The following is a 14,202-nucleotide window of genomic DNA, read 5'->3' as shown; positions in this document are numbered from 1 at the left end:
CACACAGCATCTGTTCGCATGCAATGATTTGGTTCCATATTCTGAAGTCAATGTATATATAAGGGAAGGAGTGTAGCCGCACATTTTCTGTCTTGCATATATCCGATTCCATATCTTTGTTCCCCATTACCTAGTATATTGCTCTTGGTGTAATTTAGATATTAAAATTTACCTCCGGATACCATTGGTCATATGGCCAGATTTATAGAAAATCTAGTGAATAAACACAATAAAAAAGTGTTTGGCGTTTTATCTCTGCTTTATCAGTGCCATCTGATTTTTGTGTTGTATTTTTTTTACTGTTATTTATTTTCCTTGTACACAGCACTGGAGAGATAATGAGTTTAAGTGTTTCATTATCCTGCTATATAGGTTTCTAAATGCTACCACCTTAGTACGTTTTAACTGCTGTCTTTCCTTGTGCTTGGAGGTCCAGACAAAAGGGGAGTAATGCGTTTTTTCACTGGACAGTGGTACAGTACTACGGCCCTGGTAACAAATGAGCGCTTAGACACTCAGGATACTGCTCAGTAATTGCTGGGTGAGGACCCCAGCGCGAGCCCTCACAGATCTGCAAGAGTGACGCGTCATGGAAAGAAACATAACGCTGACCATTTATGAATAAAAGGTTTTCAAGAGTTAGATTAAAATGTTTATTACTGCTGTTTGTACTCTTCATTATGAATTTATTTTTACCACAAATGTTCTTGCTTGTTTTTCCACAGATATTATATTTCTAAAGGTGCAGTGGTGGATCAGTTGGGCGGTGATTTAAATTCTACTCCACTTCATTGGGCCATCAGGTGCAGTATTAAAAGTGTATAAAAATAAATAGCATGACTTTGTGGATCTGGTTATCTGACTTGGCAGCGATGTTTATGCCTGCGATATATGGGCACTGGAATAAATATATTGTAGTACAGTGATTCCCAACCTGTGATCCTGGGACCCCAGGGGGGCCGCGAAGCCTGCTGAGGGAGTCCGCAATTACTTAGAAAATGTATTATGTTTTGACCGATAAATAAACCTTAACCGATTTAATATAGTGTATATAAATAATGAAGCTAAATGTACAATTTCAAAGTTTAAAATGGTCTGTAAATGTGAAGAAATTTGTAGTTGGAGGTTAAAAATTAAGTCAGATTGATTTGTGTGAGCTGTGCATGTGCATAAAACAGAATAGAATGGCCTCGATTGAATTTCGAATCACTCCAACCCTCCTATTATAATTACTGTTTTGATTTTTTTTATTTTATTGTGAATTCAATACATTATTTCATAGTTTGTGTATTTGTTTGATGAATGCTTGTTTATGTATCGTTTAGCAGTAAAAATAATCGGAAATGCTTAGGCCAAGTTCCCCGACTTCCAGTAATAACTCAGTTAGGGGTCCCTGATTGCAATAGAAATTCAGTGGGGGTCCCCGGTTTCGAGTAATGATTAACTAGGGTGCCTCAGAAGTTAAAAGGTTGAGCACCACTGTTGTAGTAGTTTATTTAGAGGACCATGAGAAATGCCTTGAGTTTCATGCATTTTATTGAGTAACTTCATACAGAAATAATGAATAAAGGACTACTACACTTGCATCTCTCTGAATTGCTCTGTATAAGCCTCACTATTCAGCCTTGAGTCCACTATTAACTATTGATTTACATATTCTATCCTGCCTTTTTGTCGTTTAGAGCCTCATTGAGACACCTATGGGTAGACGTGCACTATATAAGTTTGTATAACATTAAAGTCTCATCTAATTTTCTCCAAGATATGACTTTAAAGAGAGAGCAGTTGCCACAATGAAGAGGCTGCATCACTGCGCACAGGATAGGCTTCGGCCGATACCTCCCTACAGGCCCATCAGTATGCTAGACGTCTGATGTGCAAGTGCGGCTGGGCAGCACGTAGGCGGTCCGTGAAGCTGCTTGTGGGGCTTTCTCTTTGCGTTGTGGCTCCTTCAAATTATTTGCCATCCGTTAACCTTCTCCTCTGCCTGCCAGTGGATTGCCATATGTTGCAGATGTATTGCCACTTATCCATTTATATCCTGAGTGACACATTCAACATTGGTAGAATGGGCTCGTCTTTGTTATCCACCCTTTGATGCCACATTGGGGTTGCCCACTAGGAACCTGCTAGAAGCTGGACGAAGTAGACTGAGGTACTGAAGGAAACCGTGCCCAGTCATACTGCAGCAGCGAGCGGTGTGAGTTAAGAGTCATGTGAGGCTCTTCACCCAAATCTGGCCAGGTTGTACTTGCATTGTATTGCGGCGTATGCATCCGATTGAGGTTGTACAGCGTCTGTACCAGATTGGTGCACCATGGCATGACTCCTTCAGCTCTGCACAGTCCCCAGATGAGATCACAATGTCCTGTCTTCCTTTTTTCTTCCCAACACCCTCCAGTGCCCTTTACCACTGACCTTTTTGGATCCTCTGAATTGCTGTGGCAAGCTGGTAACACAAATAGAACAAAAGGAGAGGGGAAGAGAAATTACTGAAGTGTTAAGGAGACCTCCACATTTTTGAGGACTCGGTGAGGACACCTTAAGGAGTGCAGAGTGCCAGACAAGAGAGGAGCATTGTGTACTGTACCACGACCCCCCCTCCCCCTGACGTGCTGGGAGAGCGTGACGGAGTATCAGCCATGGGGATGAAATGCTAGTAACATTCAAGAAGATGAGGTGATAGCAACATAGGCTGAGGGCAGGGTCATAAGGTGAGGGCAAGAGCTTCTAGACTTCGGCAAGCACATAAAAGCTCACTGACCTCTCGTAGACCATCAAGTTTTGAAACTGAAACTAAGTTCTACACACTATGGAGAGTCTCAGAAGAAATCAAGGAGAACCGACAACACCGAAAGCAACACCCCGGCATCCATGTATGAGGAATATGAGATGCTCCGAGATAAGAAGTGTGATGAACATAATGTAGTGTAAGTAAATTGCCAACAAGAGTATCATTTACAAAGTAAACTGTGGAAACGACGCCAATGTTTCGACCTCTTAGCATGGTTATTAGATGAGACCATCTTCAGGACTAATTATATTTTATATTCCCAGAAGCCCCCTAAGTAGTCTTATTCCCTGGGATGAGAAATGGACGATAATTTATTAGTCTCACTAGTTGGGTGCCTGTTAGTAGCAGGATACTACATGATATACTAACCAGGCAGTGGATTTAAATTGGTATGATTGTGCTCATACCAAGATAAGGACAGTTATTCAAACACGTCTGTTCTTGAAATTCACATAAATCAGTCGTCCGTCATTTATTTCTGGCAAATCCAAGAGCTGCAATGAATGAGTTGCGGTTTCAGTCGGCTATTTAAGTTTTCCTGAGAACTGGGTGCATGTGTAAAATATATGGCACTAGATTTAAACTGAGATTCACTCCCTGATGGAGCATGAGAGACACTTAGCAGGCCCCCAGAAGTATGAAGTGACAGAAGTGCTTGGTTTGAAAAAATAAATAAGTGCCAGGCCCCTCGTCTGGAGGCCACTGTAGCTTGCACCACCCATTTCCTTTGCTAGCATCACCAATGACAAAGCCAATACAACTATTAACCATCATACTCCTACAAGTGTGACAATACAAAACTCAAGACCCCAGAGCTATAAGAATGGATTAGGCAGTAGGTATTAGTAATTTTTAATGTATATTAAATTAGTAAACAACTGTTGTTGTGGTCATCTGTAATTTAGATAAACAGTGCCACCATATAGCAAACTGTCATGAGTGCCGGGGCTGATAATTAAGTGCCGGTGCCCAGCATCAGAAACCACTGGCTCAAATTAAACACTACAGTATCACAAACCTAGACACTAGAGATGCAAAGCAAGCGAGAGAATCTGGGATATATGGTCACTCGTAGAGAATAAAAACAGAATTTACAGAAAAAAGGAGATAAACCACAGACACTTTAAGCTTGGTTATTGAATCATGAGAGACCAAGTATGACTATAATGGGGCTGAGGAAACCTAATAGGTCAGTGTCAGTAATGCACATCAGCATCAAAGAGACATTACATGATTACCACGCTTATTTGTATAAAATCTCTGAGAGGCCCATGGGAGGCAGGATCAGACCTATCTGGATGGCCTCGGGTGCCATGGCCCATATAGAGTTGACAGACCGCCCAGAGTTAAAGTTGAATTGGGAGAGAGAGAAATTTGATTATCTGTGGATTCAGGTGTCCCACATGGATGAAAACCTCTATTAGCATAATATGGAGTGAGTATGGTGGGGCTCGCTGGATCTTTCAGATATGGCACAGTCAGTCTCTCTCTCTGTTTTTGGGAGAACAGCATTGGCCAAAATGGTCTTCCTCTTCAGCTGTTTGGTATGTATTGCAGAATTTCTTATGTGCTTTGTCTGGAGCAACCTTTTAGAATTTGACAAATTCCTGGTGCTTGCGAGGAAGAGGAGTCAAACATGTTTGGACACTTTGAAATTAGACTTCTCAGAATGCAATCTTGGACTGACTGACCTGGAATTGTATTATATTGCGTCCAAGTTACATGTCACTAGCTGGATGCAAGACTGGCAAAACTGCAAAGCAGTTGCTGCAAGGTACATAAGGAGTTGAGACACTCGTGATCTTGTCCAAGAAGTGGATAGCCATCCCGACCCACTACTCGCACACTAACTGACAGGAATTGCCTGGAAAATTATTGTGACCCGAGTCCTGTGGCAACCCCTATTTGCTAGTCAGTAAAAAATAAATATGGTTGTTACATCCATACTGATGGATAGGCAATGACATCTCAGTGAAAAGTGAAATGTACTGAATCTGTTCCCTGAGGTTCCTTTATTACATTGGCACAGGCACGTGACATTTGGAATTGGTCAAAGTCTGTGCTTACAGTAGGTTAGTAAACTCTGCAAGGGATATTTGGATGAGATACCATGTGTACCCGAACGATTGTTTATTTTGCTGGCTCTTGTGGATTTAGGTGGGGGCAGACTGGTGTACAAACTTTACGTAACACTGAAGGCACAGACAGGAGAAGAAATCATTTAAAGGTCAGACAGAGATGGCAGAAAGGTTTGAAGGACCCCTTCACAGACAAGGAATGAGCAATGCCCTGTATTCAAGTAAAACAAGTTACGGGTAATGCAAGATTCAAGGCAACCTAATTCTTCTACTTACATTTCATAGACATAAACTCAAAAGACTCAAAAGATTAATAAAATATATCTTGGGAGACGCTTGGATTGTCCAAGACGTGAGGCGAGTTTGTGCTCCTTCATTCACATGACATGGACATGCAGGCTTATTGAAGATAGAGGTAGGAAGGTAGGAAGTAGGAGAAAGGTAGTAGACCCCCTCCATGGTATTACTGGTAGTAAAATTGAACGTTTAAACAGTGCATACCATAATTCCAACATTAAATAAAAGGGAAAATGATGTGTAAGTTTGTAAGCTTGGGATTGGTTCTGGTGAAACAGTGAATCGCCATTCAGTGGCTATGCATACAGATGGAATGGAGGAGAGGTCAATTTGAATGGGCCTTAGCTAAGGAAGTCTATAAGAAGGCTACTAGGAAGACTCACAAGTAGTAGAAGATCTAGCAGTATGGGCCCGAAATGTTGGACAGACTTGCTAATTCATTGGATGATGGTGCTTCACCTCCTCAGCATTTTGCCCATGAGACAGGACTGAAAGGGAAAATTATTTAATATGATGGGTGAGCAGTGTCACTTATCCCTGAGAAAGTGGACAAAGGATAGCTTACTGTTTGAAAAAAGGGAAAGATGTGGGTTTAATTTCACCTTCTGTGCATAACACCTCTGGCCCTCTGATATTATAATTTAATCTCAAATTACTCCAGCCTTCTCTCTCTGTTTCTTCTATCTTTTCTGAAAAATTTCCCTGCCTTGAATGTTTCCTTCCTTTAGAGTTTGAGACCTGACCATTGCCATACTCGCTGTTAGCTCAACCTGGCTTATCTTCAAATCCAGCTCCCGCTGTAGCCAATTTGGGCACTAATGCTCTGTGCAGCAGTGTGCTGTGTCTAGGGGATGACTAAAGCAAAATATTGCAAGTAAAGGTTGTATTGGGTAACATTTGGGTTGTAGCTTTATCTCATTACATTTTACACTAATCTGCTAAAAATACTTTCAAAGTTTATTTCACACAAAAGGTAGCAAAAATAACCAATACATGATTCACTTACCTACCAGCATGTATTCATTAATAAATACATTTCAGCTTGCCACAGGAATGTAGCACTTTTTCTCACATTCACCTAATTTATCTATTATTTATTAGTTGGTTACATTCGGGTGTCCTGTTGTGTGGCATCATCATGTTGTGAGATTTCTTAAATTAGAGCCATACCGTATCAGATACAAAATGTAATGCTGTGGTCTTGGTATATTCTTATGCTTTAAAAAAAAATATTATTTTGACTATCGCAGCAGCAGTTGTCCAATGAGTCAATATCTTTACAGTTACTGTTTGGCACATTTCACCCGAGTAGAGGCCAATGGCTTATTGAATGATTATGCTCTTTAACAGTCACTATCTCTGTTACCAATTGTCTTAACGGACCACGATAATTCATTGTTCTTAAATATGATCAATTTCAGCAGAGATGTGAAGGGTGCATCTGTTTTTTTAGAGTAGTTGAGTGCCCGTTTCAAGATAAGGTTGTTGTCCAATAGTATAAATGCCTTGTGATGGAGGACAATTGTATTTTTCATATTTCTTTTAGACAAGGACATCTCCAAATGGTAATACTGCTGCTTCAGTACGGGGCAGACTCCACTCTCATTGATGGCGAAGGTTACAGTGGTGTACATCTTGCAGTACTATTTCAGCACATTCCTGTGATTGCATATTTCATATCAAAGGGCCAGGTATATTTCATGTCTCAACATTTAATCATATATATATTTATGTTTTGATAATGCTTTGTAATTTATTTGGCATGCAAATTTATTCTCCACAAATTAAGAAATAACTCTTAAGAGCTTCATTTCTAAAACCTAATTCAGCAAAATAAGCCTAGTCTGTTGGGTTTTTAACCTGCAAGCCAGTTTTTGCAGATGTTTTCTCAAAGAGTTTTTGTTTAGAAACTTCATGAAGATGCCTACGTTTTTAAAGTTCACAACACTGTTCAGAAGTAAAGACAGACACTCACTTAAAGTAGAGAGAATCTAAGTTTAAATATGTAAATGTTATCATTCATCCTATTGAGAACCTTCTAGACCCTGGCTGTTCTCATTTATCACGTGCAAGCAGACCTCGTTACTTCTCTGATGTTTGAATGACTAGGAACCGGGACTGTCCTCTACAACATGAACAGAATATGAACATGCATATTTGTTCTGCTTGTGCTTCAGCATTAATTAAACATACGCAGGATGTGTTTACAAAACTAAAATCGTTTATCGGGTTATGCTGCTGCTTCGGTGTATGTTGCCGTTCGCTAAAAAGTGACGGCGCCAGGCAGCTGTCAGTGACTCAGTCGTGTTATACTGATGAATTGTGCAAAACCACTTAGCAATGTTGGTCACACTTTCATGGTTATGGCTAGTGGTTGAGTGCAGTAGATTCCATGGTGTGGATTTGGCATGCTTAGCCATGAAGAAGCAATTGTCAATCAGGAGCCTGCGTAACGAGGTCTGATTTTCTGAAAATCACACTGAAGCATGGAGTATGTTGCAGCCACTCACAAACCCTCTTCTGAACTTGACCCTTCCAGAGGACATGTGTGGATGGGAATATGTTAACAGCTCAGGTGTCCTACTATGATTGTACCGGTGCCATGCAATTTTAAACCGTTCTATATCATTCTACTTTGCTGGGCTCGATATGATATATATTTATTAAAAACTCACTTTGGCATTACTTTTACGTAAAGTAATTAGTAACTTAAAACTAAGATAAAAATTCCATTTATGCCAAAGCCGCTAAAATGAAAAACAAACAAGAGAACAAATATTTTTAGTTATGCCTTGCTGTGATGCAGTATGAGTTGACGCATGCATGAACTGCTGTATTTTTCTCTGTGCTCACTCGAAGGGAAAAATTGTATCACAAACACTGTTCTTCTGATTTGTTACTTGCATCCCCTGTGTGTATTAAAGGAGTGACTGAGATATAATAATTGTACTTCACTGACGTATGTCATCAATCAACTAAATAATTAATAAATATTCTCTCCAGAGCATCGATACACCCGATTTACATGGACGAACACCTCTAATGCTGGCTGCAAAACAAATCATTGGGTATGTAGTACTTATGATCTATATTTGTTTTTCAGAGTCACCATTGGTAGATGATGACATTTCTATCTGGCAGGAAGGAAAGAAAGCATACTGGTCTACCGACTTACTTAGGGGTCTCCAAACCGGTCCTGGAGGGCCGGATCCATGCCAGATTTTTGGGATATCCCATTGAGATACATGTAGTAATTTTAAAAATCTGGCATCGTTTCGGCCCTCCAGGACCGGTTTAGAGACCCCTTTAAAGCAATGCTCAAATATGTACTTTTTTGTAACTGAATTTTATGGGAGTCCGAAAGGCTTGCACTTTAATTAATCCATTTATCCAAAGGGAGGTTCCAGAGATGAAGCAGGAGTCCCTAATAAAAAGCGGCCAATAACTGCTATTGTAAATCATACTCTTAAAATTAGCAGTGAAATTCACAACATTGTTTGTGTTTTTCACGAGACTTCTTAGGTGGAAGATTACAAGTTGCATATGTACTGGATTTGTTTGGTTGTAAAGACCTGTGATACCTACAATTACCTCCTCGTTAGTCTTCCTCGCCACATGACTTACATAGTGAGCTTTCAGCTCCACACCAGAACCCTCCATAGCAAAAAGTTAGCCTCCCATGCCTTCCCAAGATGGCCGACCCATTACCACCTGACCTCTATAAGTGGCGGGCTGGCCCAACCCATCAGCCTGTTTTTTTTAGTTCTGCGCGTCATTACTCTCCGGATGCGTCTACAGGTAAGTGGTTCCTGCTGTAGCAGGAGCATGGGTCCTTGGTCGGTGGTCCTGCTCTAGTGGACTCTGGGGCTTTTTGGACTCCCACCCCCCCCCTTCCTTCCCCCGGTCTCTTTGGGGCCGGTTAGGCTCTGCCTTAGCGGGCCAGGGGTCAATAGGGGGGGGCGGGGGGGTGGGGGGGGGGGTTTGGTCTGGGGCTCTGCTGTTTCTGAGCCCTTCTAGCCCCTCGCCTCGCGCTGCCTGTAACTGTTTGTTACTGCCGGCACCGGTGTCTGCAAGGGGCCCGTGTTTTTCTTGTACTCTGTTCCCGGGTCCCCTTCCTTCCCGTGTGTCGGGCGCTTTTTTGTACAGTTTCCCCGATCCCTGGTAATTCCTGGGTTTGGGCACAGTAGGGAGGTTACTTGCTTCTCATGATGCTTGCGCTCAGGTGTGTAGTGTCTGCTGTGTACATGGCGGCGGCGTTTCCCCGTTTTTGTCATTTGGGGGGGGGGGGGCTTTTTTCCATTCTAGTTGTGGCGCCGCCGCCTGATTCCTGTTTTGCTGCGCTTCGGTGGGAGGTGGTTTGACTAGTCACTATACGTTGTTGTGCCCATGTAGCTTATTTCTCCCTGTGCCTGCCGTATGTGCCTTGTTGGCGTTTTGGTGCCCTTGTGTGCGCTCCCTTCCGGTCGAGTACGCTGTTTGCTCCGGGCAGCCTGTTTCGCTGTCAGACTCACCTTTGCCGTCCGTGCGGGTGTTGGCGGTCCTTGGACGCCCCTCTCTTCCGCGGCTGTGTTCAGTCCGGTTGGGGTCCTTCTTCCCGCGTTTTCCGGCCTGTGGGCTGTGGCCTGCTGCTCCTCCCCCGGGGCTCCGTTTGTGGGCGGGTCCGGTTCCCTGGCTTCGTGGTGTGGCTGGCGGGCCGGGTTAGCTCAGTTGGGCATGCATTGGACTGCGGTTCTCGTGGTCCCTGGTTCGATCCCTGGTTTGGCATTCTGATTACTGTTGGTTTGCGATGGGATTGGTTTTCACATTTTATTTTTGTGTAAACAGTGAGCTCCAGTGGCGCAATCAGTTGGCGCGTGGTTCTTATTTCGCAGTACTTGCACTGGGCCATGACGAGGTTGTGTGTTCGGGCCTCACCTGGAGCTGCTGATGTTTTTCATACACCATTTCACTGAAAGTTATGTTTGCACTCAGAGTTAAGGCAGCTCCTGCTTGTGTGTCTTTACTTCTTTGAGATATGGGAGTGGTTTGTCAACCAAGGAGCTATAGCTCAATGGTGAGTTTTGTACCTTTGGTGTGGACAGCCCTCACAGTCCTGGGTTCGAATCCTGCCAATGCGGTTGAAGTCTCCCAAGGTGGGAAATTTTCAAACTGTGATTTTTTTGGGATGCGGGTGCTGTGGCTAGTTGTGCCTTGCCCCCCAGGGTTTCCTTTTCGGGGTTCGTGTGTTTCATTTTACGTTCGCTGGGTGGCTGTTTTTTCTTTCCCGGTTCCTGCGCCCATTTTCTGTGGCGGTACCTCGCTCTTGGATGGGGCTTTGGCTCTGCAAGTGGTTTGCCTTTGTTGGCGCCTGCTCTTGCGGCCCGGGGTTGGAGTCCTGCTTTGCTGGGGCCGTATCCTCGGGTGGTTCCTAGTCTTACGTTGTATTTCTTCGTGTTTTACGCGTATTGTTTGTCCCTGGGTGGCTGGTTTTCCACCTTCCGTGTCTCTGTGCTCTGTCCTGCCCTCGGGTGTCGGGGTCGGTTCCGGCCTTTTGGGGTCTTTGTGCTCCTCTTCTCGTCTGTTTTTCAGTCGTTGGGCATGGTTGGGGCTTTGTGCCTGGGTGGGTCTCCTCCTGAGTTTGCCTGGTGCTATCGACATGGTGGTTCTCAGTTCCTCTTGTGGGGCTGTGTTTTTTAGACATTTCTGTGCCCTCCGCAGTTGTTCCTGGTCCTGCTTGGTGTGGCCTTTGGGGTTTCCAGGGGCTGTTGCTCCTGTTCTTCTTCTCGGGCTGCTTCTGTGGTCTCCGGGTTGGCTTTTGGTTCGGACTTTTCCTCCATGGGCCTTGGTGGTGGTTTCTCCTCCTACTGCTCCAATGCTCGCCGGGCTCCCCTTGCGCCCTCTTCCTCGTGTGTGGTTCACATGCTCTGCGGGTGCTCATGGGGCGTGTTCGCTTCGGCTGCCTCCTGGGGGCTCTGGGGTTTACGGTTTGCCGGTGGTTGACACGCTTGTTCGTGAGGCGTTCCTTTTCGCCTCAGCGTCTCCAATTGGGTTGCTCTCTCTGTTTTTTCGGAGGGTTCCTTATTTTGGCTTAGGTCCATAGGGCTACGACTCGGAGGTGTGTCTTATGCCTTTGGTGGTGCCCGCCGGTTTCGGGCCAGGGTTCGTTTCCAGCCGTTGTTGTAATAGTATCCATGTGTGAGAAGTTGGCCTGATATGTAGTGTTTCCAATTCTGGAACCACTTGGTATCAGTCCAAACAAACCCCAAAGATGTCTGGTTGTAAGTCAACCTTGTTAGACAAGCTATCCTAGTGGTAGCATGGACTAAGCAGCCTTAAAGGCTTAACTTAAGAGGTCGTGTTAAGCGAGCTTGTTTTACCACATACAATCCTGTAATCAAATGAAAGGACACCACACAAGTATATATTATAAAAATATATGTATTTATTTCTAAATTACTCCCCAGTACTCTTTATGAGGAAAGGGGCACAAGCGTTAAATCAAAAGCACTGTTACACATATAAAGTTGGCACAATTATGGCTGAGGGCGGGGGGCCACTCAGACCATATATCAAAAAAGTGGTATAAGGAACACTTTACGAACAATGGTTAGGCCTAGGGCCTAGAGATTCGCTGGGAGCAGTCAGGACAAGCAATGAAGAAGTCGGGAGTAGCCCACAGGAGACGGGTGCAGCACGGAAAGTGCGGCGCGCACCAATGCACTGTCAATGGTGCGTAAAAGTCAATTAAAGTGAATAAAAAGATACTTCCGCTGAACCTAGGAACACAAAACTTTAGACACAGACCCTAGAGGTGTGTACCAGTGTAAAGACACCGGCGTTGCAAAGTTACCTCACCCACAGGCCGTGGGTGCACAGGGTCGAAGTGGCGTCGGGTTCTGTCACGCAGGTTCTGGGTGCTTGGAGCTGGTGCAGCTGCAGGCGCTGTGAAGCAGAAGTGTCCGGTGCGATCCAAGGGTGGATCGATGTAGAAAAGTACCTGAAAGCAGAGGGGACAGAGTCTGGGTCACTCAGCAGTGACTAGGGTGGAACCAGGACGGAACCAGGCAATGTCGGGCGCAATCAGGCGGTTGTCGATAGGCTTCTCTCCGCTGTCACGTGGGCTCTGGGGCATCTGCGACGTCCAGGAGCAGGTCACGATCTGTCCCACGTAGGCTCTCGCCGTCAGCACCGTCGGCTTGAAGATTGTAGCAAACAGCACTTGGCAAAAGCAATCCACGCGGAACCGGGAGATTGCTTATCACTCGAACCAGGAGGGTCAGAGTGGGTGCTCCTTTTCACAGGAGCTGGTGCAGATCTGGAGCAACCAGAAAAGCAAGTCGTATTTCGAAGTTCGTCGGCACAGGGGCCACAAGCCAGCTGGCAAGTGACCGGGCCAACGCGTCGAGCGCACACAAGCAGAAGGGCCCCACGCAGCACTCGGTGAGTGTGGAGGGGTGAGCTTTGGTGCAAGTGGAGCTCGGGGCTGGGGCTTCTCAAACCCCGGTGTACAGCTTCGAGGGTCACTCGTGGGCCGCACGGTCAGCGTCTCGTGGCCTTTTCAAGATGGCGTGCCCCACGCTTCCGGTCGCCTCCACGGGTCTCAGCTCTGCAGGGACTGTGGATCGGGCAGGTAGAAGGCAGGCAAGCTTGATCTCGTCGATCTCTGTCGCTCGAGTTCCGGCGGGAACTGCAACAAAGCAAGGGTCGAGGGCTGGATGGTGCCTGTTTGCACAGGGTGGTCACTCCTTGACCACAAGGGAGATTCTTCAGTCTTCTCACGTCGTGTAGAAAGTCGAAGGGTCCAGATTTCGTTTCTTATGTTTCTTCAGGATGATCTGAGGTCCGTTGGGACTGCTCCCCCTCTTATTCGAATCTAGGGGGTTGGACATCCTGCTAGGTCCCCTCCTATGGGTGGGACCCAGGAAGGGGGTGGTTACACCCCTCTCCTTTGATCCTGGCCGCGCTGGGACAGGGGCTGGGAGGCCCCAGAACCGGTTTGGCCGGATCCTGCAAGGGGCAGCCTTGTGCTCCCCAGGCAGTGTCTGGTTTCATTGAAACCTCCCTACTCCAATCCACTATCTCCTGTCTGGGGTGGTTTGACACCGCCCTGTGACAGGAAACTCTTTGTCCAGGCCTCCTCTGCCGGGTTTCGGTCAGCAGCAGGAGGTCAGACCCGTGTCTGTGGCAGGGGCATCCATTTTGTGGATCTGAGGCTCATTTTAAATCAACCGCGTTTCAGTAAAGTAACATGTCTTCTCCCTCTAGAAGGGTGGAATGCTATCCCCGTCGCCAGAACTGGCGAGGGGATAGTATTCCAATTCGTATGACACCTTACACGACATGTTTTGATAAAGCCAAACCAAAGTTGCTATATAACCGCGAGGATTATAATGCGCTTAAGAGTATATGGTATGGCATTATCCCGGATCAGCTTAGGGAGTTGTTCCCGACAGCTGCAGACAGGCTCAGCTCATGCCAGAGCACCATCTCACATAAAACCACGCACTCTGCCTCCAGGATTGATGAGGCCTTCCATAGGAGTGGCTTACAGGCTATATATGTGTCCAGATATAGGTTTAGATATAGGTATACTATATCTAAGCAAGGGGTGATTACACCCACTTGCCCCAGCTGAGTGATCAGCCAGTTGTGTCAATTTAAGAACCAGCCAGGGGTGGCAAAAGCTATGCTTCAGCCCCTGGTAGGCCTTGGTGGCACCTATGCCCTGGGCACCTATAGTGCATGGTACAGGGGCTGACAAGGAGTCCATTTCCAATTGTGGTATGTACCTATAGCACATGTATTACAAATTTAGAGAGAGAACAGCAGGCTGGGGGTCTGATTAGCAGGCCCACAGCCTCAGTAAGTCGAAAACCAGTGAAGCAAAAAGCAAAAATTGGGGTGACCATAGGATAGCAGACCCTACTCTCCTACATAACCCCCCCCCAAACGCAGGGACATTAAACTTAACCTTGACCAGATAAGTCTTCATGTTCTAAGTGGAAGTACCTGGAGAGACCATCTGCATTACCATGGTCAGTCCCTGGGCGGTGC

At 45.5% G+C, this 14,202-nt stretch overlaps 1 protein-coding gene across 1 annotated transcript in view; it reads left to right on the top strand.

The window, feature by feature from the left end:
• The window catches only part of ZDHHC13 (zDHHC palmitoyltransferase 13), a 322,174-nt gene that overhangs the window by 97,083 nt on the left and 210,889 nt on the right, over positions 1-14,202 (top strand). Inside the window, exons 4-6 of the mRNA XM_086959524.1 lie at positions 726-803; positions 6,716-6,860; positions 8,173-8,237. Coding sequence (XP_086815650.1) covers positions 726-803; positions 6,716-6,860; positions 8,173-8,237 — 288 coding nt within the window. The remainder of the gene's footprint in view (positions 1-725; positions 804-6,715; positions 6,861-8,172; positions 8,238-14,202) is intronic.

Source organism: Lissotriton vulgaris, chromosome 2_2 (assembly GCF_964263255.1).
Source record: "Lissotriton vulgaris chromosome 2_2, aLisVul1.2, whole genome shotgun sequence".
Classification (NCBI taxonomy): domain Eukaryota; kingdom Metazoa; phylum Chordata; class Amphibia; order Caudata; family Salamandridae; genus Lissotriton; species Lissotriton vulgaris.
This window is presented reverse-complemented; position numbering and strand designations above follow the sequence as displayed.